The 23,305-nt window shown below is 32.5% G+C and overlaps 6 protein-coding genes and 1 pseudogene across 6 annotated transcripts; all 7 read right to left on the bottom strand.

Annotated features, from left to right (window-relative positions):
* Positions 1-90: 90 nt before the first annotated feature.
* LOC120117147 (polygalacturonase-like) lies at positions 91-1,629 on the bottom strand. The gene is made up of 4 exons (XM_039137465.1): positions 1,552-1,629; positions 1,164-1,472; positions 547-1,062; positions 91-469 (listed from the first exon to the last, which is right to left on the bottom strand). The coding sequence occupies exons 1-4, from the start codon at positions 1,627-1,629 to the stop codon at positions 209-211; spliced, it is 1,164 nt and encodes a 387-aa protein (XP_038993396.1). The 3' UTR covers positions 91-208.
* Positions 1,630-3,286: 1,657 nt separating this feature from the next.
* Positions 3,287-4,902, bottom strand: LOC120117276 (polygalacturonase-like). The gene is made up of 4 exons (XM_039137570.1): positions 4,748-4,902; positions 4,360-4,668; positions 3,743-4,258; positions 3,287-3,665 (listed from the first exon to the last, which is right to left on the bottom strand). Exons 1-4 carry the CDS (start codon positions 4,886-4,888, stop codon positions 3,405-3,407), a joined length of 1,227 nt encoding a protein of 408 aa, XP_038993501.1. The 5' UTR covers positions 4,889-4,902; the 3' UTR covers positions 3,287-3,404.
* A 1,580-nt stretch (positions 4,903-6,482) lies between these two features.
* Positions 6,483-8,021, bottom strand: LOC120117146 (polygalacturonase-like). Its single transcript, XM_039137464.1, has 4 exons — positions 7,944-8,021; positions 7,556-7,864; positions 6,939-7,454; positions 6,483-6,861 (listed from the first exon to the last, which is right to left on the bottom strand). Exons 1-4 carry the CDS (start codon positions 8,019-8,021, stop codon positions 6,601-6,603), a joined length of 1,164 nt encoding a protein of 387 aa, XP_038993395.1. The 3' UTR covers positions 6,483-6,600.
* A 1,658-nt stretch (positions 8,022-9,679) lies between these two features.
* LOC120117145 (polygalacturonase-like) lies at positions 9,680-11,218 on the bottom strand. Its single transcript, XM_039137462.1, has 4 exons — positions 11,141-11,218; positions 10,753-11,061; positions 10,136-10,651; positions 9,680-10,058 (listed from the first exon to the last, which is right to left on the bottom strand). The coding sequence occupies exons 1-4, from the start codon at positions 11,216-11,218 to the stop codon at positions 9,798-9,800; spliced, it is 1,164 nt and encodes a 387-aa protein (XP_038993393.1). The 3' UTR covers positions 9,680-9,797.
* A 1,604-nt stretch (positions 11,219-12,822) lies between these two features.
* Positions 12,823-14,438, bottom strand: LOC120117277 (annotated as a pseudogene).
* Positions 14,439-16,015: 1,577 nt separating this feature from the next.
* Positions 16,016-17,631, bottom strand: LOC120117283 (polygalacturonase-like). The gene is made up of 4 exons (XM_039137574.1): positions 17,477-17,631; positions 17,089-17,397; positions 16,472-16,987; positions 16,016-16,394 (listed from the first exon to the last, which is right to left on the bottom strand). Exons 1-4 carry the CDS (start codon positions 17,615-17,617, stop codon positions 16,134-16,136), a joined length of 1,227 nt encoding a protein of 408 aa, XP_038993505.1. The 5' UTR covers positions 17,618-17,631; the 3' UTR covers positions 16,016-16,133.
* A 1,704-nt stretch (positions 17,632-19,335) lies between these two features.
* On the bottom strand, positions 19,336-20,762 carry LOC120117144 (polygalacturonase-like). The gene is made up of 4 exons (XM_039137461.1): positions 20,690-20,762; positions 20,421-20,605; positions 19,674-20,189; positions 19,336-19,596 (listed from the first exon to the last, which is right to left on the bottom strand). The coding sequence occupies exons 1-4, from the start codon at positions 20,760-20,762 to the stop codon at positions 19,336-19,338; spliced, it is 1,035 nt and encodes a 344-aa protein (XP_038993392.1).
* Positions 20,763-23,305: the final 2,543 nt, after the last annotated feature.

The following is a 23,305-nucleotide window of genomic DNA, read 5'->3' as shown; positions in this document are numbered from 1 at the left end:
TAAGTCAAAATGCTTAAAATGTTACCACATACGTTTTGTTTCTTTTACGATTAAATTATATATATATATATATATATTTAAAAATGAATATAATATAGAAGTTTCTGAATAACTTGGGATTAAAATGAAATGGACGCGTTATATAAAATGAAAAGGTACATGAGTTACATTCACTTTGTTTTTCCCTCTTTTTATTGCCAGCCAACATTTAAACCGTAGGGGTAGGGTTTGCTGGTACGGGGGTAGAACATGCAACCGGATTTTGTTTTCCAGTAACTTTTGGTTTAACATTTTTACATTCGGATTTTGCAGGTCCATCCGGTCCACTAAACGTAATGTCAATGTCGGCGAGTTCTACATTTTCGCATGGAAAAATACCACTGCAAACGAGTTTGACAACTTCTGGAAGCGCAGCCGTACCATGAATGTTCTTAAAGCTGATGTTGCTTAGTTTAACATTCGATTCAGCCTGCAAGATCAAAGTACTTGTCAGATTATTGATCAACTCTTTTCATTATATTGGGTTCTTTACAAGTATGTACATACATCCATTTTGCATTTATTCCATGGGCAGTATTTCTGGTCAATCAGGACGGGACAACTAACATTCTTCATGGTGATATCCTCAAAATGCATATCTGATGCTGTGCCAGGAAATTCACCTGCCCAAGTCTTGATTCTAACACCATTCGAAGTATCAGTCAACGTACACTTCGACACTTTAATTCCTTCAACAGGTTCTTCGTTTGCAAACTTTCCAAGACTACCGATACTGATGCCATGTCCAGGTCCACAAGTTACTCCCGTGATGTCTAGATTTTTGGCACCATCCCCAATTGAAATACAATCATCACCAGTTTTGATATCCGTGTCTATAATTTTAACCCCATCTGATCTCCCGATGTGAATCCCATCTGTGTTTGGGCTATCTTTAGGTGCGGATACAGTGACATGTTCGAAAGTAATGTTTTTGCATCCCAAAACATTAGCGTGGAACTGTTTGCTATCTCTGAGAGTTATACCTTGTACCATTGCATTGGTCAAAAAATCAAACCTTACATTCTGTTTAATTTCGGAGTTAAAAGAGTCACGAGAAAAAAATATGTATTAGTTATAAGTACTAAGAAAAATATCAAATTCTTGCGAAAGGTAAGAAACCTTACGATGGGGAGGTTACTACAGAAGTCGTGTTTTTCGCAACCTTCTCTCTTATAAGAAGTGGTCCCTTGTCCATCGAATGCTCCTCCACCGAACAATTTGAAGTTTTCAATATGAAGGAAGCTAACCCATTTAGGCTCCTTGAAAGCTTTAGGATCAGCTGGTGCTTTTACATTGCCCTCAAGTTGAAGCTCAATAGGAGCCTTGCAAGGACCTTCCAGCGTTGCTTGACTTAACAAATATGTCCCTTCAGGAATCAAAATTGTTGTTGGAGTTGTTGAACCACAAGCTTCTTTCCAAGCATCCAACAATGGCTAAAGCAAAATAGATTAATAAAGAAATTATACATGTTTTCACCGTTAGAGTATTAAAGTGAGCTATAATTTCGCTTACCTTGCTCAAATCTGTATTCAAGTCAGCCGTTGCGCCAAACTTAGCTACGACGTCAAGAGCAACTGCTTGAGCTTGCATGGCTGCAAGGAATAAATTTAATATTATAGACACTGTACAAACAACAATAAAATTTATTGCCATATCTTTAATTTTATTTTCACTTGAAGGTAGAATGGTTTTTCCTTTTGTTTACTTTCAAATATATAGAGATGTTTGGGCAAACTACAACCAACCAAAATTTTCAATCAAACCTTTTTCAAATTTAACCAACGTGTTCAAATCGTATGGCTAGACTTTACTTTCTATGATTAGCTTGTGTTTTTATATACACCTGGCTCGGCTGGATAAATTTTTGGTTAGTTTGTTCAAAAACTTGAATCATGGAAATTAAGTAAAAGTATTTTTATCAATGTTACTTAAAAAGTGTTTTGGGACTAGATCGAGACACGATCCAATACAACAGTAAACATGCATAATGTTTAGCTTCTAAAAAACTTTACTTGACATTTTCCTAATACATAATTGTTTAGTATTCATATAACTAATTTCTAATTCTAAAGTATATCTCGTACTCATAAAAACTTTGAAACTCAATCATCTACAAAAGAACGTGAAAAATAATTCACACAGTTGTTTGCTTTAAAATTTTCAATCGACTTAGTGATTGTGTGAAATCAAAATGTTCAAACTTGATTACATGGAATAGATATTAGCACAGGGACGGGGAAGTAAACTTTAATACGTCAAACTGCACATTCCAATTGGAACAATTACCTAATTTCCTAAAAGTAAAAGTAGATTGACTAAATTTAAAATGTACGAATGAGCAAAAGAAATTACAACATATTGAAAGTTTTTCCATAATAAATATATACTACATAATTGATTTATACATTTTTTAAGGCAGCGACGTCATCAATTCTACAAATCTCTAAAAGAAACAAAAACATCTCGACTCGTTTTTCTACTTATTTTATGATAAGACATTTCACATACAACTTTTACAAAATAATATTTTTAATAAAATGCCCCAAAAATTGAATACTATAAAATTCTATGAAACTAAACAAAGAAATAGATGTCAAAATACAACTAATCTCATTAGAAGTTAAAAAAGTTGGTAAACAAGAACCGATATTTTAAAAAATATATTTTATTCAAAATTAGATAATATATTCGAAATATAAGATTTAGATTTTAAGAAAATTAAATATTAAAAATGGAATTAATAGTTTGACATTTAATTTAAAAATGAATAGTCGAGTTAACAAATTTTAATGTACTCGAACCACAATTTTGTTTTATTAGCATGCTCGTGTAAAGTAAACCAAACTCTAATCTCAGTGCTCGAAACTATGTTTTTCGTTTTTGGGAAGTTAATCTTCAAAATAATTTAATAAATTTTCAAGAAAAATTATTCTCTTACTCACACCCGAAGTAAGCGTTAGAGTAAGACGTCTTTCATACAATAATATTTTATTGGAATTTTGAAACGGATCTAATAAAAAGTTTGATTAAGTAAACCTTTGTATGAATGACACCTTGTTTTTTTAATGTAGCTTTGATGACAATTGCTTAATCTGTTTACGTAAATTAAAAATAAATAGCGTGTACACGCACATGCGATGCACATAATGCCAATACAAATAAGTCAAAATGCTTAAAATGTTACCACATACGTTTTGTTTCTTTTTCGATTAAATTATATATATATATATATATTTAAAAATGAATATAATATAGAAGTTTCTGAATAACTTGGGATTAAAATGAAATGGACGCGTTATATAAAATGAAAAGGTACATGAGTTACATTCACTTTGTTTTTCCCTCTTTTTATTGCCAGCCAACATTTAAACCGTAGGGGTAGGGTTTGCTGGTACGGGGGTAGAACATGCAACCGGATTTTGTTTTCCAGTAACTTTTGGTTTAACATTTTTACATTCGGATTTTGCAGGTCCATCCGGTCCACTAAACGTAATGTCAATGTCGGCGAGTTCTACATTTTCGCATGGAAAAATACCACTGCAAACGAGTTTGACAACTTCTGGAAGCGCAGCCGTACCATGAATGTTCTTGAAGCTGATGTTGCTTAGTTTAACATTCGATTCAGCCTGCAAGATCAAAGTACTTGTCAGATTATTGATCAACTCTTTTCATTATATTGGGTTCTTTACAAGTATGTACATACATCCATTTTGCATTTATTCCATGGGCAGTATTTCTGGTCAATCAGGACGGGACAACTAACATTCTTCATGGTGATATCCTCAAAATGCATATCTGATGCTGTGCCAGGAAATTCACCTGCCCAAGTCTTGATTCTAACACCATTCGAAGTATCAGTCAACGTACACTTCGACACTTTAATTCCTTCAACAGGTTCTTCGTTTGCAAACTTTCCAAGACTACCGATACTGATGCCATGTCCAGGTCCACAAGTTACTCCCGTGATGTCTAGATTTTTGGCACCATCCCCAATTGAAATACAATCATCACCAGTTTTGATATCCGTGTCTATAATTTTAACCCCATCTGATCTCCCGATGTGAATCCCATCTGTGTTTGGGCTATCTTTAGGTGCGGATACAGTGACATGTTCGAAAGTAATGTTTTTGCATCCCAAAACATTAGCGTGGAACTGTTTGCTATCTCTGAGAGTTATACCTTGTACCATTGCATTGGTCAAAAAATCAAACCTTACATTCTGTTTAATTTCGGAGTTAAAAGAGTCACGAGAAAAAAATATGTATTAGTTATAAGTACTAAGAAAAATATCAAATTCTTGCGAAAGGTAAGAAACCTTACGATGGGGAGGTTACTACAGAAGTCGTGTTTTTCGCAACCTTCTCTCTTATAAGAAGTGGTCCCTTGTCCATCGAATGCTCCTCCACCGAACAATTTGAAGTTTTCAATATGAAGGAAGCTAACCCATTTAGGCTCCTTGAAAGCTTTAGGATCAGCTGGTGCTTTTACATTGCCCTCAAGTTGAAGCTCAATAGGAGCCTTGCAAGGACCTTCCAGCGTTGCTTGACTTAACAAATATGTCCCTTCAGGAATCAAAATTGTTGTTGGAGTTGTTGAACCACAAGCTTCTTTCCAAGCATCCAACAATGGCTAAAGCAAAATAGATTAATAAAGAAATTATACATGTTTTCACCGTTAGAGTATTAAAGTGAGCTATAATTTCGCTTACCTTACTCAAATCTGTATTCAAGTCAGCCGTTGCGCCAAACTTAGCTACGACGTCAAGAGCAACTGCTTGAGCTTGCATGGCTGCAAGGAATAAATTTAATATTATAGACACTGTACAAACAACAATAAAATTTATTGCCATATCTTTAATTTTATTTTCACTTGAAGGTAGAATGGTTTTTCCTTTTGTTTACTTTCAAATATATAGAGATGTTTGGGCAAACTACAACCAACCAAAATTTTCAATCAAACCTTTTTCAAATTTAACCAACGTGTGCAAATCGTATGGCTAGACTTTACTTTCTATGATTAGCTTGTGTTTTTATATACACCTGGCTCGGCTGGATAAATTTTTGGTTAGTTTGTTCAAAAACTTGAATCATGGAAATTAAGTAAAAGTATTTTTATCAATGTTACTTAAAAAGTATTTTGGGACTAGATCGAGACACGATCCAATACAACAGTAAACATGCATAATGTTTAGCTTCTAAAAAACTTTACTTGACATTTTCCTAATACATAATTGTTTAGTATTCATATAACTAATTTCTAATTCTAAAGTATATCTCGTACTCATAAAAACTTTGAAACTCAATCATCTACAAAAGAACGTGAAAAATAATTCACACAGTTGTTTGCTTTAAAATTTTCAATCGACTTAGTGATTGTGTGAAATCAAAATGTTCAAACTTGATTACATGGAATAGATATTAGCACAGGGACGGGGAAGTAAACTTTAATACGTCAAACTGCACATTCCAATTGGAACAATTACCTAATTTCCTAAAAGTAAAAGTAGATTGACTAAATTTAAAATGTACGAATGAGCAAAAGAAATTACAACATATTGAAAGCTTTTCCATAATAAATATATACTACATAATTGATTTATACATTTTTTAAGGCAGCGACGTCATCAATTCTACAAATCTCTAAAAGAAACAAAAACATCTCGACTCGTTTTTATACTTATTTTATGATAAGACATTTCACATACAACTTTTACAAAATAATATTTTTAATAAAATGCCCCAAAAATTGAATACTATAAAATTCTATGAAACTAAACAAAGAAATAGATGTCAAAATACAACTAATCTCATTAGAAGTTAAAAAAGTTGGTAAACAAGAACCGATATTTTAAAAATATATTTTATTCAAAATTAGATAATATATTCGAAATATAAGATTTAGATTTTAAGAAAATTAAATATTAAAAATGGAATTAATAGTTTGACATTTAATTTAAAAATGAATAGTCGAGTTGACAAATTTTAATGTACTCGAACCACAATTTTGTTTTATTAGCATGCTCGTGTAAAGTAAACCAAACTCTAATCTCAGTGCTCGAAACTATATTTTTTAGTTTTTGGAAGTTAATATTTAAAATAATTTAATAAATTTTCAAGAAAAATTATTCTCTTACTCACACCCGAAGTAAGCGTTAGAGTAAGACGTCTTTCATACAATAATATTTTATTGGAATTTTGAAACGGATCTAATAAAAAGTTTGATTAAGTAAACCTTTGTATGAATGACACCTTGGGTTTTTTTTTATGTAGCTTTGATGACAATTGCTTAATCTGTTTACGTAAATTAAAAATAAATAGCGTGTACACGCACATGCGATGCACATAATGCCAATACAAATAAGTCAAAATGCTTAAAATGTTACCACATACGTTTTGTTTCTTTTCCGATTAAATTATATATATATATATATTTAAAAATGAATATAATATAGAAGTTTCTGAATAACTTGGGATTAAAATGAAATGGACGCGTTATATAAAATGAAAAGGTACATGAGTTACATTCACTTTGTTTTTCCCTCTTTTTATTGCCAGCCAACATTTAAACCGTAGGGGTAGGGTTTGCTGGTACGGGGGTAGAACATGCAACCGGATTTTGTTTTCCAGTAACTTTTGGTTTAACATTTTTACATTCGGATTTTGCAGGTCCATCCGGTCCACTAAACGTAATGTCAATGTCGGCGAGTTCTACATTTTCGCATGGAAAAATACCACTGCAAACGAGTTTGACAACTTCTGGAAGCGCAGCCGTACCATGAATGTTCTTAAAGCTGATGTTGCTTAGTTTAACATTCGATTCAGCCTGCAAGATCAAAGTACTTGTCAGATTATTGATCAACTCTTTTCATTATATTGGGTTCTTTACAAGTATGTACATACATCCATTTTGCATTTATTCCATGGGCAGTATTTCTGATCAATCAGGACGGGACAACTAACATTCTTCATGGTGATATCCTCAAAATGCATATCTGATGCTGTGCCAGGAAATTCACCTGCCCAAGTCTTGATTCTAACACCATTCGAAGTATCAGTCAACGTACACTTCGACACTTTAATTCCTTCAACAGGTTCTTCGTTTGCAAACTTTCCAAGACTACCGATACTGATGCCATGTCCAGGTCCACAAGTTACTCCCGTGATGTCTAGATTTTTGGCACCATCCCCAATTGAAATACAATCATCACCAGTTTTGATATCCGTGTCTATAATTTTAACCCCATCTGATCTCCCGATGTGAATCCCATCTGTGTTTGGGCTATCTTTAGGTGCGGATACAGTGACATGTTCGAAAGTAATGTTTTTGCATCCCAAAACATTAGCGTGGAACTGTTTGCTATCTCTGAGAGTTATACCTTGTACCATTGCATTGGTCAAAAAATCAAACCTTACATTCTGTTTAATTTCGGAGTTAAAAGAGTCACGAGAAAAAAATATGTATTAGTTATAAGTACTAAGAAAAATATCAAATTCTTGCGAAAGGTAAGAAACCTTACGATGGGGAGGTTACTACAGAAGTCGTGTTTTTCACAACCTTCTCTCTTATAAGAAGTGGTCCCTTGTCCATCGAATGCTCCTCCACCGAACAATTTGAAGTTTTCAATATGAAGGAAGCTAACCCATTTAGGCTCCTTGAAAGCTTTAGGATCAGCTGGTGCTTTTACATTGCCCTCAAGTTGAAGCTCAATAGGAGCCTTGCAAGGACCTTCCAGCGTTGCTTGACTTAACAAATATGTCCCTTCAGGAATCAAAATTGTTGTTGGAGTTGTTGAACCACAAGCTTCTTTCCAAGCATCCAACAATGGCTAAAGCAAAATAGATTAATAAAGAAATTATACATGTTTTCACCGTTAGAGTATTAAAGTGAGCTATAATTTCGCTTACCTTGCTCAAATCTGTATTCAAGTCAGCCGTTGCGCCAAACTTAGCTACGACGTCAAGAGCAACTGCTTGAGCTTGCATGGCTGCAAGGAATAAATTTAATATTATAGACACTGTACAAACAACAATAAAATTTATTGCCATATCTTTAATTTTATTTTCACTTGAAGGTAGAATGGTTTTTCCTTTTGTTTACTTTCAAATATATAGAGATGTTTGGGCAAACTACAACCAACCAAAATTTTCAATCAAACCTTTTTCAAATTTAACCAACGTGTTCAAATCGTATGGCTAGACTTTACTTTCTATGATTAGCTTGTGTTTTTATATACACCTGGCTCGGCTGGATAAATTTTTGGTTAGTTTGTTCAAAAACTTGAATCATGGAAATTAAGTAAAAGTATTTTTATCAATGTTACTTAAAAAGTATTTTGGGACTAGATCGAGACACGATCCAATACAACAGTAAACATGCATAATGTTTAGCTTCTAAAAAACTTTACTTGACATTTTCCTAATACATAATTGTTTAGTATTCATATAACTAATTTCTAATTCTAAAGTATATCTCGTACTCATAAAAACTTTGAAACTCAATCATCTACAAAAGAACGTGAAAAATAATTCACACAGTTGTTTGCTTTAAAATTTTCAATCGACTTAGTGATTGTGTGAAATCAAAATGTTCAAACTTGATTACATGGAATAGATATTAGCACAGGGACGGGGAAGTAAACTTTAATACGTCAAACTGCACATTCCAATTGGAACAATTACCTAATTTCCTAAAAGTAAAAGTAGATTGACTAAATTTAAAATGTACGAATGAGCAAAAGAAATTACAACATATTGAAAGCTTTTCCATAATAAATATATACTACATAATTGATTTATACATTTTTTAAGGCAGCGACGTCATCAATTCTACAAATCTCTAAAAGAAACAAAAACATCTCGACTCGTTTTTATACTTATTTTATGATAAGACATTTCACATACAACTTTTACAAAATAATATTTTTAATAAAATGCCCCAAAAATTGAATACTATAAAATTCTATGAAACTAAACAAAGAAATAGATGTCAAAATACAACTAATCTCATTAGAAGTTAAAAAAGTTGGTAAACAAGAACCGATATTTTAAAAAATATATTTTATTCAAAATAAGATAATATATTCGAAATATAAGATTTAGATTTTAAGAAAATTAAATATTAAAAATGGAATTAATAGTTTGACATTTAATTTAAAAATGAATAGTCGAGTTGACAAATTTTAATGTACTCGAACCACAATTTTGTTTTATTAGCATGCTCGTGTAAAGTAAACCAAACTCTAATCTCAGTGCTCGAAACTATATTTTTTAGTTTTTGGAAGTTAATATTTAAAATAATTTAATAAATTTTCAAGAAAAATTATTCTCTTACTCACACCCGAAGTAAGCGTTAGAGTAAGACGTCTTTCATACAATAATATTTTATTGGAATTTTGAAACGGATCTAATAAAAAGTTTGATTAAGTAAACCTTTGTATGAATGACACCTTGGGTTTTTTTTTATGTAGCTTTGATGACAATTGCTTAATCTGTTTACGTAAATTAAAAATAAATAGCGTGTACACGCACATGCGATGCACATAATGCCAATACAAATAAGTCAAAATGCTTAAAATGTTACCACATACGTTTTGTTTCTTTTCCGATTAAATTATATATATATATATATTTAAAAATGAATATAATATAGAAGTTTCTGAATAACTTGGGATTAAAATGAAATGGACGCGTTATATAAAATGAAAAGGTACATGAGTTACATTCACTTTGTTTTTCCCTCTTTTTATTGCCAGCCAACATTTAAACCGTAGGGGTAGGGTTTGCTGGTACGGGGGTAGAACATGCAACCGGATTTTGTTTTCCAGTAACTTTTGGTTTAACATTTTTACATTCGGATTTTGCAGGTCCATCCGGTCCACTAAACGTAATGTCAATGTCGGCGAGTTCTACATTTTCGCATGGAAAAATACCACTGCAAACGAGTTTGACAACTTCTGGAAGCGCAGCCGTACCATGAATGTTCTTAAAGCTGATGTTGCTTAGTTTAACATTCGATTCAGCCTGCAAGATCAAAGTACTTGTCAGATTATTGATCAACTCTTTTCATTATATTGGGTTCTTTACAAGTATGTACATACATCCATTTTGCATTTATTCCATGGGCAGTATTTCTGGTCAATCAGGACGGGACAACTAACATTCTTCATGGTGATATCCTCAAAATGCATATCTGATGCTGTGCCAGGAAATTCACCTGCCCAAGTCTTGATTCTAACACCATTCGAAGTATCAGTCAACGTACACTTCGACACTTTAATTCCTTCAACAGGTTCTTCGTTTGCAAACTTTCCAAGACTACCGATACTGATGCCATGTCCAGGTCCACAAGTTACTCCCGTGATGTCTAGATTTTTGGCACCATCCCCAATTGAAATACAATCATCACCAGTTTTGATATCCGTGTCTATAATTTTAACCCCATCTGATCTCCCGATGTGAATCCCATCTGTGTTTGGGCTATCTTTAGGTGCGGATACAGTGACATGTTCGAAAGTAATGTTTTTGCATCCCAAAACATTAGCGTGGAACTGTTTGCTATCTCTGAGAGTTATACCTTGTACCATTGCATTGGTCAAAAAATCAAACCTTACATTCTGTTTAATTTCGGAGTTAAAAGAGTCACGAGAAAAAAATATGTATTAGTTATAAGTACTAAGAAAAATATCAAATTCTTGCGAAAGGTAAGAAACCTTACGATGGGGAGGTTACTACAGAAGTCGTGTTTTTCACAACCTTCTCTCTTATAAGAAGTGGTCCCTTGTCCATCGAATGCTCCTCCACCGAACAATTTGAAGTTTTCAATATGAAGGAAGCTAACCCATTTAGGCTCCTTGAAAGCTTTAGGATCAGCTGGTGCTTTTACATTGCCCTCAAGTTGAAGCTCAATAGGAGCCTTGCAAGGACCTTCCAGCGTTGCTTGACTTAACAAATATGTCCCTTCAGGAATCAAAATTGTTGTTGGAGTTGTTGAACCACAAGCTTCTTTCCAAGCATCCAACAATGGCTAAAGCAAAATAGATTAATAAAGAAATTATACATGTTTTCACCGTTAGAGTATTAAAGTGAGCTATAATTTCGCTTACCTTGCTCAAATCTGTATTCAAGTCAGCCGTTGCGCCAAACTTAGCTACGACGTCAAGAGCAACTGCTTGAGCTTGCATGGCTGCAAGGAATAAATTTAATATTATAGACACTGTACAAACAACAATAAAATTTATTGCCATATCTTTAATTTTATTTTCACTTGAAGGTAGAATGGTTTTTCCTTTTGTTTACTTTCAAATATATAGAGATGTTTGGGCAAACTACAACCAACCAAAATTTTCAATCAAACCTTTTTCAAATTTAACCAACGTGTTCAAATCGTATGGCTAGACTTTACTTTCTATGATTAGCTTGTGTTTTTATATACACCTGGCTCGGCTGGATAAATTTTTGGTTAGTTTGTTCAAAAACTTGAATCATGGAAATTAAGTAAAAGTATTTTTATCAATGTTACTTAAAAAGTGTTTTGGGACTAGATCGAGACACGATCCAATACAACAGTAAACATGCATAATGTTTAGCTTCTAAAAAACTTTACTTGACATTTTCCTAATACATAATTGTTTAGTATTCATATAACTAATTTCTAATTCTAAAGTATATCTCGTACTCATAAAAACTTTGAAACTCAATCATCTACAAAAGAACGTGAAAAATAATTCACACAGTTGTTTGCTTTAAAATTTTCAATCGACTTAGTGATTGTGTGAAATCAAAATGTTACGTACAAACACGCACATCCCAATTGGAACAATTACCTAATTTCCTAAAAGTAAAAGTAGATTGACTAAATTTAAAATGTACGAATGAGCAAAAGAAATTACAACATATTGAAAGTTTTCCATAATAAATATATACTACATAATTGATTTATACATTTTTTAAGGCAGCGACGTCATCAATTCTACAAATCTCTAAAAGAAACAAAAACATCTCGACTCGTTTTTCTACTTATTTTATGATAAGACATTTCACATACAACTTTTACAAAATAATATTTTTAATAAAATGCCCCAAAAATTGAATACTATAAAATTCTATGAAACTAAACAAAGAAATAGATGTCAAAATACAACTAATCTCATTAGAAGTTAAAAAAGTTGGTAAACAAGAACCGATATTTTAAAAAATATATTTTATTCAAAATTAGATAATATATTCGAAATATAAGATTTAGATTTTAAGAAAATTAAATATTAAAAATGGAATTAATAGTTTGACATTTAATTTAAAAATGAATAGTCGAGTTAACAAATTTTAATGTACTCGAACCACAATTTTGTTTTATTAGCATGCTCGTGTAAAGTAAACCAAACTCTAATCTCAGTGCTCGAAACTATATTTTTTAGTTTTTGGAAGTTAATCTTTAAAATAATTTAATAAATTTTCAAGAAAAATTATTCTCTTACTCACACCCGAAGTAAGCGTTAGAGTAAGACGTCTTTCATACAATAATATTTTATTGGAATTTTGAAACGGATCTAATAAAAAGTTTGATTAAGTAAACCTTTGTATGAATGACACCTTGTGTTTTTTTTATGTAGCTTTGATGACAATTGCTTAATCTGTTTACGTAAATTAAAAATAAATAGCGTGTACACGCACATGCGATGCACATAATGCCAATACAAATAAGTCAAAATGCTTAAAATGTTACCACATACGTTTTGTTTCTTTTTCGATTAAATTATATATATATATATATATTTAAAAATGAATATAATATAGAAGTTTCTGAATAACTTGGGATTAAAATGAAATGGACGCGTTATATAAAATGAAAAGGTACATGAGTTACATTCACTTTGTTTTTCCCTCTTTTTATTGCCAGCCAACATTTAAACCGTAGGGGTAGGGTTTGCTGGTACGGGGGTAGAACATGCAACCGGATTTTGTTTTCCAGTAACTTTTGGTTTAACATTTTTACATTCGGATTTTGCAGGTCCATCCGGTCCACTAAACGTAATGTCAATGTCGGCGAGTTCTACATTTTCGCATGGAAAAATACCACTGCAAACGAGTTTGACAACTTATGGAAGCGCAGCCGTACCATGAATGTTCTTGAAGCTGATGTTGCTTAGTTTAACATTCGATTCAGCCTGCAAGATCAAAGTACTTGTCAGATTATTGATCAACTCTTTTCATTATATTGGGTTCTTTACAAGTATGTACATACATCCATTTTGCATTTATTCCATGGGCAGTATTTCTGGTCAATCAGGACGGGACAACTAACATTCTTCATGGTGATATCCTCAAAATGCATATCTGATGCTGTGCCAGGAAATTCACCTGCCCAAGTCTTGATTCTAACACCATTCGAAGTATCAGTCAACGTACACTTCGACACTTTAATTCCTTCAACAGGTTCTTCGTTTGCAAACTTTCCAAGACTACCGATACTGATGCCATGTCCAGGTCCACAAGTTACTCCCGTGATGTCTAGATTTTTGGCACCATCCCCAATTGAAATACAATCATCACCAGTTTTGATATCCGTGTCTATAATTTTAACCCCATCTGATCTCCCGATGTGAATCCCATCTGTGTTTGGGCTATCTTTAGGTGCGGATACAGTGACATGTTCGAAAGTAATGTTTTTGCATCCCAAAACATTAGCGTGGAACTGTTTGCTATCTCTGAGAGTTATACCTTGTACCATTGCATTGGTCAAAAAATCAAACCTTACATTCTGTTTAATTTCGGAGTTAAAAGAGTCACGAGAAAAAAATATGTATTAGTTATAAGTACTAAGAAAAATATCAAATTCTTGCGAAAGGTAAGAAACCTTACGATGGGGAGGTTACTACAGAAGTCGTGTTTTTCGCAACCTTCTCTCTTATAAGAAGTGGTCCCTTGTCCATCGAATGCTCCTCCACCGAACAATTTGAAGTTTTCAATATGAAGGAAGCTAACCCATTTAGGCTCCTTGAAAGCTTTAGGATCAGCTGGTGCTTTTACATTGCCCTCAAGTTGAAGCTCAATAGGAGCCTTGCAAGGACCTTCCAGCGTTGCTTGACTTAACAAATATGTCCCTTCAGGAATCAAAATTGTTGTTGGAGTTGTTGAACCACAAGCTTCTTTCCAAGCATCCAACAATGGCTAAAGCAAAATAGATTAATAAAGAAATTATACATGTTTTCACCGTTAGAGTATTAAAGTGAGCTATAATTTCGCTTACCTTACTCAAATCTGTATTCAAGTCAGCCGTTGCGCCAAACTTAGCTACGACGTCAAGAGCAACTGCTTGAGCTTGCATGGCTGCAAGGAATAAATTTAATATTATAGACACTGTACAAACAACAATAAAATTTATTGCCATATCTTTAATTTTATTTTCACTTGAAGGTAGAATGGTTTTTCGTTTTGTTTACTTTCAAATATATAGAGATGTTTGGGCAAACTACAACCAACCAAAATTTTCAATCAAACCTTTTTCAAATTTAACCAACGTGTGCAAATCGTATGGCTAGACTTTACTTTCTATGATTAGCTTGTGTTTTATATACACCTGGCTCGACTGGATAAATTTTGGTTAGTTTGTTCAAAAACTTGAATCATGCAAATTAAGTAAAAGTATTTTTATCAATGTTACTTAAAAAGTGTTTTGGGACTAGATCGAGACACGATCCAATACAACAGTAAACATGCATAATGTTTAGCTTCTAAAAAACTTTACTTGACATTTTCCTAATACATAATTGTTTAGTATTCATATAACTAATTTCTAATTCTAAAGTATATCTCGTACTCATAAAAACTTTGAAACTCAATCATCTACAAAAGAACGTGAAAAATAATTCACACAGTTGTTTGCTTTAAAATTTTCAATCGACTTAGTGATTGTGTTAAATCAAAATGTTCAAACTTGATTACATGGAATTGATATTAGCACAGGACGGGGAAGTAAACTTTAATACGTCAAACCGCACATCCCAATTGGAACAATTACCTAATTTCCTAAAAGTAAAAGTAGATTGACTAAATTTAAAATGTACGAATGAGCAAAAGAAATTACAACATATTGAAAGTTTTTCCATAATAAATATATACTACATAATTGATTTATACATTTTTTAAGGCAGCGACGTCATCAATTCTACAAATCTCTAAAAGAAACAAAAACATCTCGACTCGTTTTTCTACTTATTTTATGATAAGACATTTCACATACAACTTTTACAAAATAATATTTTTAATAAAATGCCCCAAAAATTGAATACTATAAAATTCTATGAAACTAAACAAAGAAATAGATGTCAAAATACAACTAATCTCATTAGAAGTTAAAAAAGTTGGTAAACAAGAACCGATATTTTAAAAAATATATTTTATTCAAAATTAGATAATATATTCGAAATATAAGATTTAGATTTTAAGAAAATTAAATATTAAAAATGGAATTAATAGTTTGACATTTAATTTAAAAATGAATAGTCGAGTTAACAAATTTTAATGTACTCGAACCACAATTTTGTTTTATTAGCATGCTCGTGTAAAGTAAACCAAACTCTAATCTCAGTGCTCGAAACTATATTTTTTAGTTTTTGGAAGTTAATCTTTAAAATAATTTAATAAATTTTCAAGAAAAATTATTCTCTTACTCACACCCGAAGTAAGCGTTAGAGTAAGACGTCTTTCATACAATAATATTTTATTGGAATTTTGAAACGGATCTAATAAAAAGTTTGATTAAGTAAACCTTTGTATGAATGACACCTTGTTTTTTTAATGTAGCTTTGATGACAATTGCTTAATCTGTTTACGTAAATTAAAAATAAATAGCGTGTACATGCACATGCGATGCACATAATGCCAATACAAATAAGTCAAAATGCTTAAAATGTTACCACATACGTTTTGTTTCTTTTTCGATTAAATTATATATATATATATATATTTAAAAATGAATATAATATAGAAGTTTCTGAATAACTTGGGATTAAAATGAAATGGACGCGTTATATAAAATGAAAAGGTACATGAGTTACATTCACTTTGTTTTTCCCTCTTTTTATTGCCAGCCAACATTTAAACCGTAGGGGTAGGGTTTGCTGGTACGGGGGTAGAACATGCAACCGGATTTTGTTTTCCAGTAACTTTTGGTTTAACATTTTTACATTCGGATTTTGCAGGTCCATCCGGTCCACTAAACGTAATGTCAATGTCGGCGAGTTCTACATTTTCGCATGGAAAAATACCACTGCAAACGAGTTTGACAACTTCTGGAAGCGCAGCCGTACCATGAATGTTCTTGAAGCTGATGTTGCTTAGTTTAACATTCGATTCAGCCTGCAAGATCAAAGTACTTGTCAGATTATTGATTAACTCTTTTCATTATATTGGGTTCTTTACAAGTATGTACATACATCCATTTTGCATTTATTCCATGGGCAGTATTTCTGGTCAATCAGGACGGGACAACTAACATTCTTCATGGTGATATCCTCAAAATGCATATCTGATGCTGTGCCAGGAAATTCACCTGCCCAAGTCTTGATTCTAACACCATTCGAAGTATCAGTCAACGTACACTTCGACACTTTAATTCCTTCAACAGGTTCTTCGTTTGCAAACTTTCCAAGACTACCGATACTGATGCCATGTCCAGGTCCACAAGTTACTCCCGTGATGTCTAGATTTTTGGCACCATCCCCAATTGAAATACAATCATCACCAGTTTTGATATCCGTGTCTATAATTTTAACCCCATCTGATCTCCCGATGTGAATCCCATCTGTGTTTGGGCTATCTTTAGGTGCGGATACAGTGACATGTTCGAAAGTAATGTTTTTGCATCCCAAAACATTAGCGTGGAACTGTTTGCTATCTCTGAGAGTTATACCTTGTACCATTGCATTGGTCAAAAAATCAAACCTTACATTCTGTTTAATTTCGGAGTTAAAAGAGTCACGAGAAAAAAATATGTATTAGTTATAAGTACTAAGAAAAATATCAAATTCTTGCGAAAGGTAAGAAACCTTACGATGGGGAGGTTACTACAGAAGTCGTGTTTTTCGCAACCTTCTCTCTTATAAGAAGTGGTCCCTTGTCCATCGAATGCTCCTCCACCGAACAATTTGAAGTTTTCAATATGAAGGAAGCTAACCCATTTAGGCTCCTTGAAAGCTTTAGGATCAGCTGGTGCTTTTACATTGCCCTCAAGTTGAAGCTCAATAGGAGCCTTGCAAGGACCTTCCAGCGTTGCTTGACTTAACAAATATGTCCCTTCAGGAATCAAAATTGTTGTTGGAGTTGTTGAACCACAAGCTTCTTTCCAAGCATCCAACAATGGCTAAAGCAAAATAGATTAATAAAGAAATTATACATGTTTTCACCGTTAGAGTATTAAAGTGAGCTATAATTTCGCTTACCTTACTCAAATCTGTATTCAAGTCAGCCGTTGCGCCAAACTTAGCTACGACGTCAAGAGCAACTGCTTGAGCTTGCATGGCTGCAAGGAATAAATTTAATATTATAGACACTGTACAAACAACAATAAAATTTATTGCCATATCTTTAATTTTATTTTCACTTGAAGGTAGAATGGTTTTTCGTTTTGTTTACTTTCAAATATATAGAGATGTTTGGGCAAACTACAACCAACCAAAATTTTCAATCAAACCTTTTTCAAATTTAACCAACGTGTGCAAATCGTATGGCTAGACTTTACTTTCTATGATTAGCTTGTGTTTTTATATACACCTGGCTCGGCTGGATAAATTTTTGGTTAGTTTGTTCAAAAACTTGAATCATGGAAATTAAGTAAAAGTATTTTTATCAATGTTACTTAAAAAGTGTTTTGGGACTAGATCGAGACACGATCCAATACAACAGTAAACATGCATAATGTTTAGCTTCTAAAAAACTTTACTTGACATTTTCCTAATACATAATTGTTTAGTATTCATATAACTAATTTCTAATTCTAAAGTATATCTCGTACTCATAAAAACTTTGAAACTCAATCATCTACAAAAGAACGTGAAAAATAATTCACACAGTTGTTTGCTTTAAAATTTTCAATCGACTTAGTGATTGTGTTAAATCAAAATGTTCAAACTTGATTACATGGAATTGATATTAGCACAGGACGGGGAAGTAAACTTTAATACGTCAAACCGCACATCCCAATTGGAACAATTACCTAATTTCCTAAAAGTAAAAGTAGATTGACTAAATTTAAAATGTACGAATGAGCAAAAGAAATTACAACATATTGAAAGTTTTCCATAATAATATATACTACATAATTGATTTATACATTTTTTAAGGCAGCGACGTCATCAATTCTACAAATCTCTAAAAGAAACAAAAACATCTCGACTCGTTTTTCTACTTATTTTATGATAAGACATTTCACATACAACTTTTACAAAATAATATTTTTAATAAAATGCCCCAAAAATTGAATACTATAAAATTCTATGAAACTAAACAAAGAAATAGATGTCAAAATACAACTAATCTCATTAGAAGTTAAAAAAGTTGGTAAACAAGAACCGATATTTTAAAAAATATATTTTATTCAAAATTAGATAATATATTCGAAATATAAGATTTAGATTTTAAGAAAATTAAATATTAAAAATGGAATTAATAGTTTGACATTTAATTTAAAAATGAATAGTCGAGTTGACAAATTTTAATGTACTCGAACCACAATTTTGTTTTATTAGCATGCTCGTGTAAAGTAAACCAAACTCTAATCTCAGTGCTCGAAACTATATTTTTTAGTTTTTGGAAGTTAATCTTTAAAATAATTTAATAAATTTTCAAGAAAAATTATTCTCTTACTCACACCCGAAGTAAGCGTTAGAGTAAGACGTCTGTCATACAATAATATTTTATTGGAATTTTGAAACGGATCTAATAAAAAGTTTGATTAAGTAAACCTTTGTATGAATGACACCTTGTGTTTTTTTTTATGTAGCTTTGATGACAATTGCTTAATTTGTTTACGTAAATTAAAAATAAATAGCGTGTACACGCACATGCGATGCACATAATGCCAATACAAATAAGTCAAAATGCTTAAAATGTTACCACATACGTTTTGTTTCTTTTTCGATTAAATTATATATATATATATATATATATATTTAAAAATGAATATAATATAGAAGTTTCTGAATAACTTGGGATTAAAATGAAATGGACGCGTTATATAAAATGAAAAGGTACATGAGTTACATTCACTTTGTTTTTCCCTCTTTTTATTGCCAGCCAACATTTAAACCGTAGGGGTAGGGTTTGCTGGTACGGGGGTAGAACATGCAACCGGATTTTGTTTTCCAGTAACTTTTGGTTTAACATTTTTACATTCGGATTTTGCAGGTCCATCCGGTCCACTAAACGTAATGTCAATGTCGGCGAGTTCTACATTTTCGCATGGAAAAATACAACTGCAAACGAGTTTGACAACTTCTGGAAGCGCATCCGTACCATGAATGTTCTTGAAGCTGATGTTGCTTAGTTTAACATTCGATTCAGCCTGCAAGATCAAAGTACTTGTCATATTATTGATTAACTCTTTTCATTATGTTGGGTTCTTTACAAGTATGTACATACATCCATTTTACATTTATTCCATGGGCAGTATTTCTGGTCAATCAGGACGGGACAACTAACATTCTTCACGGTGATATCCTCAAAATGCATATATGATGCTGTGCCAGGAAATTTACCTGCCCATGTCTTGATTCTAACACCATTCGAAGTATCAGTCAACGTACACTTCGACACTTTAATTCCTTCAACAGGTTCTTCATTTGCAAACTTTCCAAGACTACCGATACTGATGCCATGTCCAGGTCCACAAGTTACTCCCGTGATGTCTAGGTTTTTTGCACCATCCCCAATTGAAATACAATCATCACCAGTTTTGATATCCGTGTCTATAATTTTAACCCCATCTGATCTCCCGATGTGAATCCCATCTGTGTTTGGGCTATCTTTAGGTGCGGATACAGTGACATGTTCGAAAGTAATGTTTTTGCATCCCAAAACATTAGCGTGGAACTGTTTGCTATCTTTGAGAGTTGTACCTTGTACCATTGCATTGGTTAAAAAATCAAACCTTACATTCTGTTTAATTTCGGAGTTAAAAGAGTCACGAGAAAAAAATATGTATTAGTTATAAGTACTAAGAAAAATATCAAATTCTTGCGAAAGGTAAGAAACCTTACGATGGGGAGGTTACTACAAAAGTCGTGTTTTTCGCAACCTTCTCTCTTATAAGAAGTGGTCCCTTGTCCATCGAATGCTCCTCCACCGAACAATTTGAAGTTTTCAATATGAAGGAAGCTAACAGCTAACCCATTTAGGCTCCTTGAAAGCTTTAGGATCAGCTGGTGCTTTTACATTTCCCTCAAGTTGAAGCTCAATAGGAGCCTTGCAAGGACCTTCCAGCGTTTCTTGACTTAACAAATATGTCCCTTCAGTAATCAAAATTGTATTGGAGTTGTTGAACCACAAGATTCTTTCCAAGCATCCAACATTGGCTAAAACAAAATAGATTAATAAAGAAGTTATAATTGTTTTCACCGTTAGAGTATTAAAGTGAGCTATAATTTCGCTTACCTTACTCAAATCTATATTTAAGTCAGCCTTTGCGCCAAACTTAGCTACGACATCAAGAGCAGCTGCTTGAGCTTGCATGGCTGCAAGGAAAATATTTAATATTATAGACACTGTACAAACAACAATAAAATCTATTGCCATATCTTTTATTTTATTTTCACTTGTGTCGTAACCGTCATTCGGTTGGGCCCCGGAATTGGGCTTCGACTTGAAAAATGTGGATTGGAGTCGCCACCAACCATTTTAAAATGAATTTAGGTGGGTCGGACACTAACTTACCTAATCTGCGTTTTTACCAGAAATGTGTCGGGTTCGGGAGTTGGTTACGGTCAAGGAAGGATTAGCACCCTTGAACCGCCCTTTCGGTACCAATTAATTTACTTGTTGTCTTACTTGCGAAAATTCAAAATTTAAATTTAAATTTAACAAACCCGATTCAAATTACTTACAATTGATTTATTTGAATACCCTTAAAAGATAAAAACGTTTGACTCGTAGGAGTATAAAATCGAATTAGGATAGCAAGTGTACAAACGTGAGAATAATAAATAAAACAAGAAAAAATGGAAAATAACAAAACACGTAAAAAATAATCAAAAAATAAAAATAAACAAAATGAATAAAATGTTAAAAATCAAAGACGTAGATAAAGGGGAAATATTAATGGAGTAAAAAAATAAAAAAGGTAAAAGAAATTAAAAAGGAATAAAAATAATGTGTACATATAAAGTAGAATTTACTAAAACAAATAGAAATAATAAATATATAATACTAAGTAAAACAAATAAAAAATAAAGATATACATGATATTAAGAAAAAAATAATAGAAAAAAATAAAATAAAGTAAAAATATAATATATATAAATAAATAAAAACAAAAATAGAATATTAAGGAAATATATATATAAAAACGTATAAAATATAATATTAAGAAAAAATATATATACATAGTAAAAAGAGAAAAATTAATACATCTATATATATATATATATATATATATATAATGATATAAAATATATATAATAAAAATAGTATAACATAAATAAAAAAAGGAATATAGTAAATAAACAAAAAAGTATAATTAAAAATATATATATAGGGGACCAAATTAATATAAAAGTAAAATTAAAGGGTAAATTTCAAGGTAAATTAAAGTTTAAGATTGACTTAGGAGGAATATTAAATACTTTAAAAAAATGAACAGGCCTCAGGAGTAGATCTAGGTTCGAAACATCGAAACCTCACCCCTTTTTGGTCATCGGCGCAACCCATGCTTTGGGTTATTCAAAGCAAATCTCATGAAAAATAACATGCACATGCGAGAAATGAACGAATTAATGTAAAAAAAGATGCTACCTTTTATTTCCTTTTCGAATCGTTTACAATAGCTTTGCCTTTGTATTTTTTCGTGCTTTCCTCTGTATCTTGTATGTAAATCGTCCCTTACAAATGGGGAGGATTACATGTATTTATAGTGAAAAAACTAACTACTTTTTGAATCCTATTAACAATAGAATCCTAATGCAACTAAACTCCTTGCTCGGTTGTTGCACATTTGTTGGTGTGGTTGTTGCTTTAAAAGATATGGTGGTGGAAGAGTCCTCTTAGGAGATGAACTCTTACTAGTTCTATCTTTTAAGAAAATGGGTGTCTACAGTTGCCCCTCTTTGTCCTTTTTCGTGGAACAAAAAATAGGACAAAGATAAAAAGAAACAAATTTTCATTCAGTGGAGTTGAAGAATAACTCCCTGTCAAATTGAGTTGCGGATGACTCTTCCATCGTGAAGTCGAGTCCATCTTGAAATGATTTGAATCAGAATATGGATTCTCGTTGTAGTCACTTTGGTATTCTTCTCGGTTTAAAGACCTTGGCTAAAAATTCAACTGGAAAGTAATCCCTTGACTCCATAATGTAGTTGATATGCCCTCGAGCTGAATGAAACTGAACTCGAAAAGTCTTCGTTGACAGATAGCTTTTCTCGACTTAAGCTATGCTGACGGAAAAAAGGCTTCTTTCTACTAAGGCACGGCTAACCCATATATTCTTCTCGGCTTGAAACCTCGATTACAGCCGGACAATAGTGTGATTGAGGTGTCATCGAGCTGAATGGAATTGAACTCGACAATTTTTCGTTGATAGATATCCTTTCTTGCCTTGAACTATGCTGTAAATTTGATTTACCTCTGAGTTGAATGTAATCAAACTCGAAGGTCTTTGGTGATACATAACCCTTCTTTGTGTTGGATATCCTCTATCATGAAGTTGAAATCCAATCTAGAGATGGATGCTGCTTGTGTGCATGATTCCCCTTCGTCGTGAAGTTGAAACCGCGGGTGGCCCCTACGTCGTGAAGTTGAGCCTGGTAATTGGATATCCTTCATCGTGAAGTTGAAATCCAAGTGGGTAGTATTGTTCTGAGTCCAATATCCTCCGTCGTGAAGTTGAAATTGGCTATGGAACTGGGAAATTGTTTGTTGACAGCCAGCCGCCCCTTCGTTGTGAAGTTGAGCTTGTGTTGTCTCGAGTTCAATATCCTTCGTTATGAAGTTGAAATTGACTCTAAATGAAACTGAAAAGTTGTTTATTGACAATTAGTCGCCCCTTCGTTGTGAAGTTGAGC

The sequence above is a fragment of the Hibiscus syriacus genome, unplaced genomic scaffold (genome assembly GCF_006381635.1).
Source record: "Hibiscus syriacus cultivar Baekdansim isolate YM2019G1 unplaced genomic scaffold, ASM638163v2 tig00110319_pilon, whole genome shotgun sequence".
Taxonomy (NCBI): Eukaryota; Viridiplantae; Streptophyta; class Magnoliopsida; order Malvales; family Malvaceae; genus Hibiscus; species Hibiscus syriacus.
The sequence above is the reverse complement of the archived record's forward strand: the minus strand, read 5'-3'. Positions and strand labels throughout refer to the sequence as shown.

Bases quoted from the DNA above. Each gene is read 5' to 3' on its own strand.
- LOC120117147 (XM_039137465.1), bottom strand. From the start codon at position 1,629: ATGCAAGCTCAAGCAGTTGCTCTTGACGTCGTAGCTAAGTTTGGCGCA. The intron at 1,063-1,163 runs GTAAGGTTTCTT...GAAATTAAACAG, and splicing joins TCTGTAGTAACCTCCCCATC to AATGTAAGGTTTGATTTTTT. The intron at 470-546 runs GTATGTACATAC...TTGATCTTGCAG, and splicing joins GGAATAAATGCAAAATGGAT to GCTGAATCGAATGTTAAACT.
- LOC120117276 (XM_039137570.1), bottom strand. From the start codon at position 4,888: ATGGCAATAAATTTTATTGTTGTTTGTACAGTGTCTATAATATTAAAT. The intron at 4,259-4,359 runs GTAAGGTTTCTT...GAAATTAAACAG, and splicing joins TCTGTAGTAACCTCCCCATC to AATGTAAGGTTTGATTTTTT. The intron at 3,666-3,742 runs GTATGTACATAC...TTGATCTTGCAG, and splicing joins GGAATAAATGCAAAATGGAT to GCTGAATCGAATGTTAAACT.
- LOC120117146 (XM_039137464.1), bottom strand. From the start codon at position 8,021: ATGCAAGCTCAAGCAGTTGCTCTTGACGTCGTAGCTAAGTTTGGCGCA. The intron at 7,455-7,555 runs GTAAGGTTTCTT...GAAATTAAACAG, and splicing joins TCTGTAGTAACCTCCCCATC to AATGTAAGGTTTGATTTTTT. The intron at 6,862-6,938 runs GTATGTACATAC...TTGATCTTGCAG, and splicing joins GGAATAAATGCAAAATGGAT to GCTGAATCGAATGTTAAACT.
- LOC120117145 (XM_039137462.1), bottom strand. From the start codon at position 11,218: ATGCAAGCTCAAGCAGTTGCTCTTGACGTCGTAGCTAAGTTTGGCGCA. The intron at 10,652-10,752 runs GTAAGGTTTCTT...GAAATTAAACAG, and splicing joins TCTGTAGTAACCTCCCCATC to AATGTAAGGTTTGATTTTTT. The intron at 10,059-10,135 runs GTATGTACATAC...TTGATCTTGCAG, and splicing joins GGAATAAATGCAAAATGGAT to GCTGAATCGAATGTTAAACT.
- LOC120117283 (XM_039137574.1), bottom strand. From the start codon at position 17,617: ATGGCAATAAATTTTATTGTTGTTTGTACAGTGTCTATAATATTAAAT. The intron at 17,398-17,476 runs GTAAGCGAAATT...ATTTTGCTTTAG, and splicing joins TGAATACAGATTTGAGTAAG to CCATTGTTGGATGCTTGGAA. The intron at 16,395-16,471 runs GTATGTACATAC...TTGATCTTGCAG, and splicing joins GGAATAAATGCAAAATGGAT to GCTGAATCGAATGTTAAACT.
- LOC120117144 (XM_039137461.1), bottom strand. From the start codon at position 20,762: ATGCAAGCTCAAGCAGCTGCTCTTGATGTCGTAGCTAAGTTTGGCGCA. The intron at 20,606-20,689 runs GTAAGGTAAGCG...ATTTTGTTTTAG, and splicing joins TGACTTAAATATAGATTTGA to CCAATGTTGGATGCTTGGAA. The intron at 20,190-20,420 runs GTTAGCTGTTAG...GAAATTAAACAG, and splicing joins CTTTCAAGGAGCCTAAATGG to AATGTAAGGTTTGATTTTTT.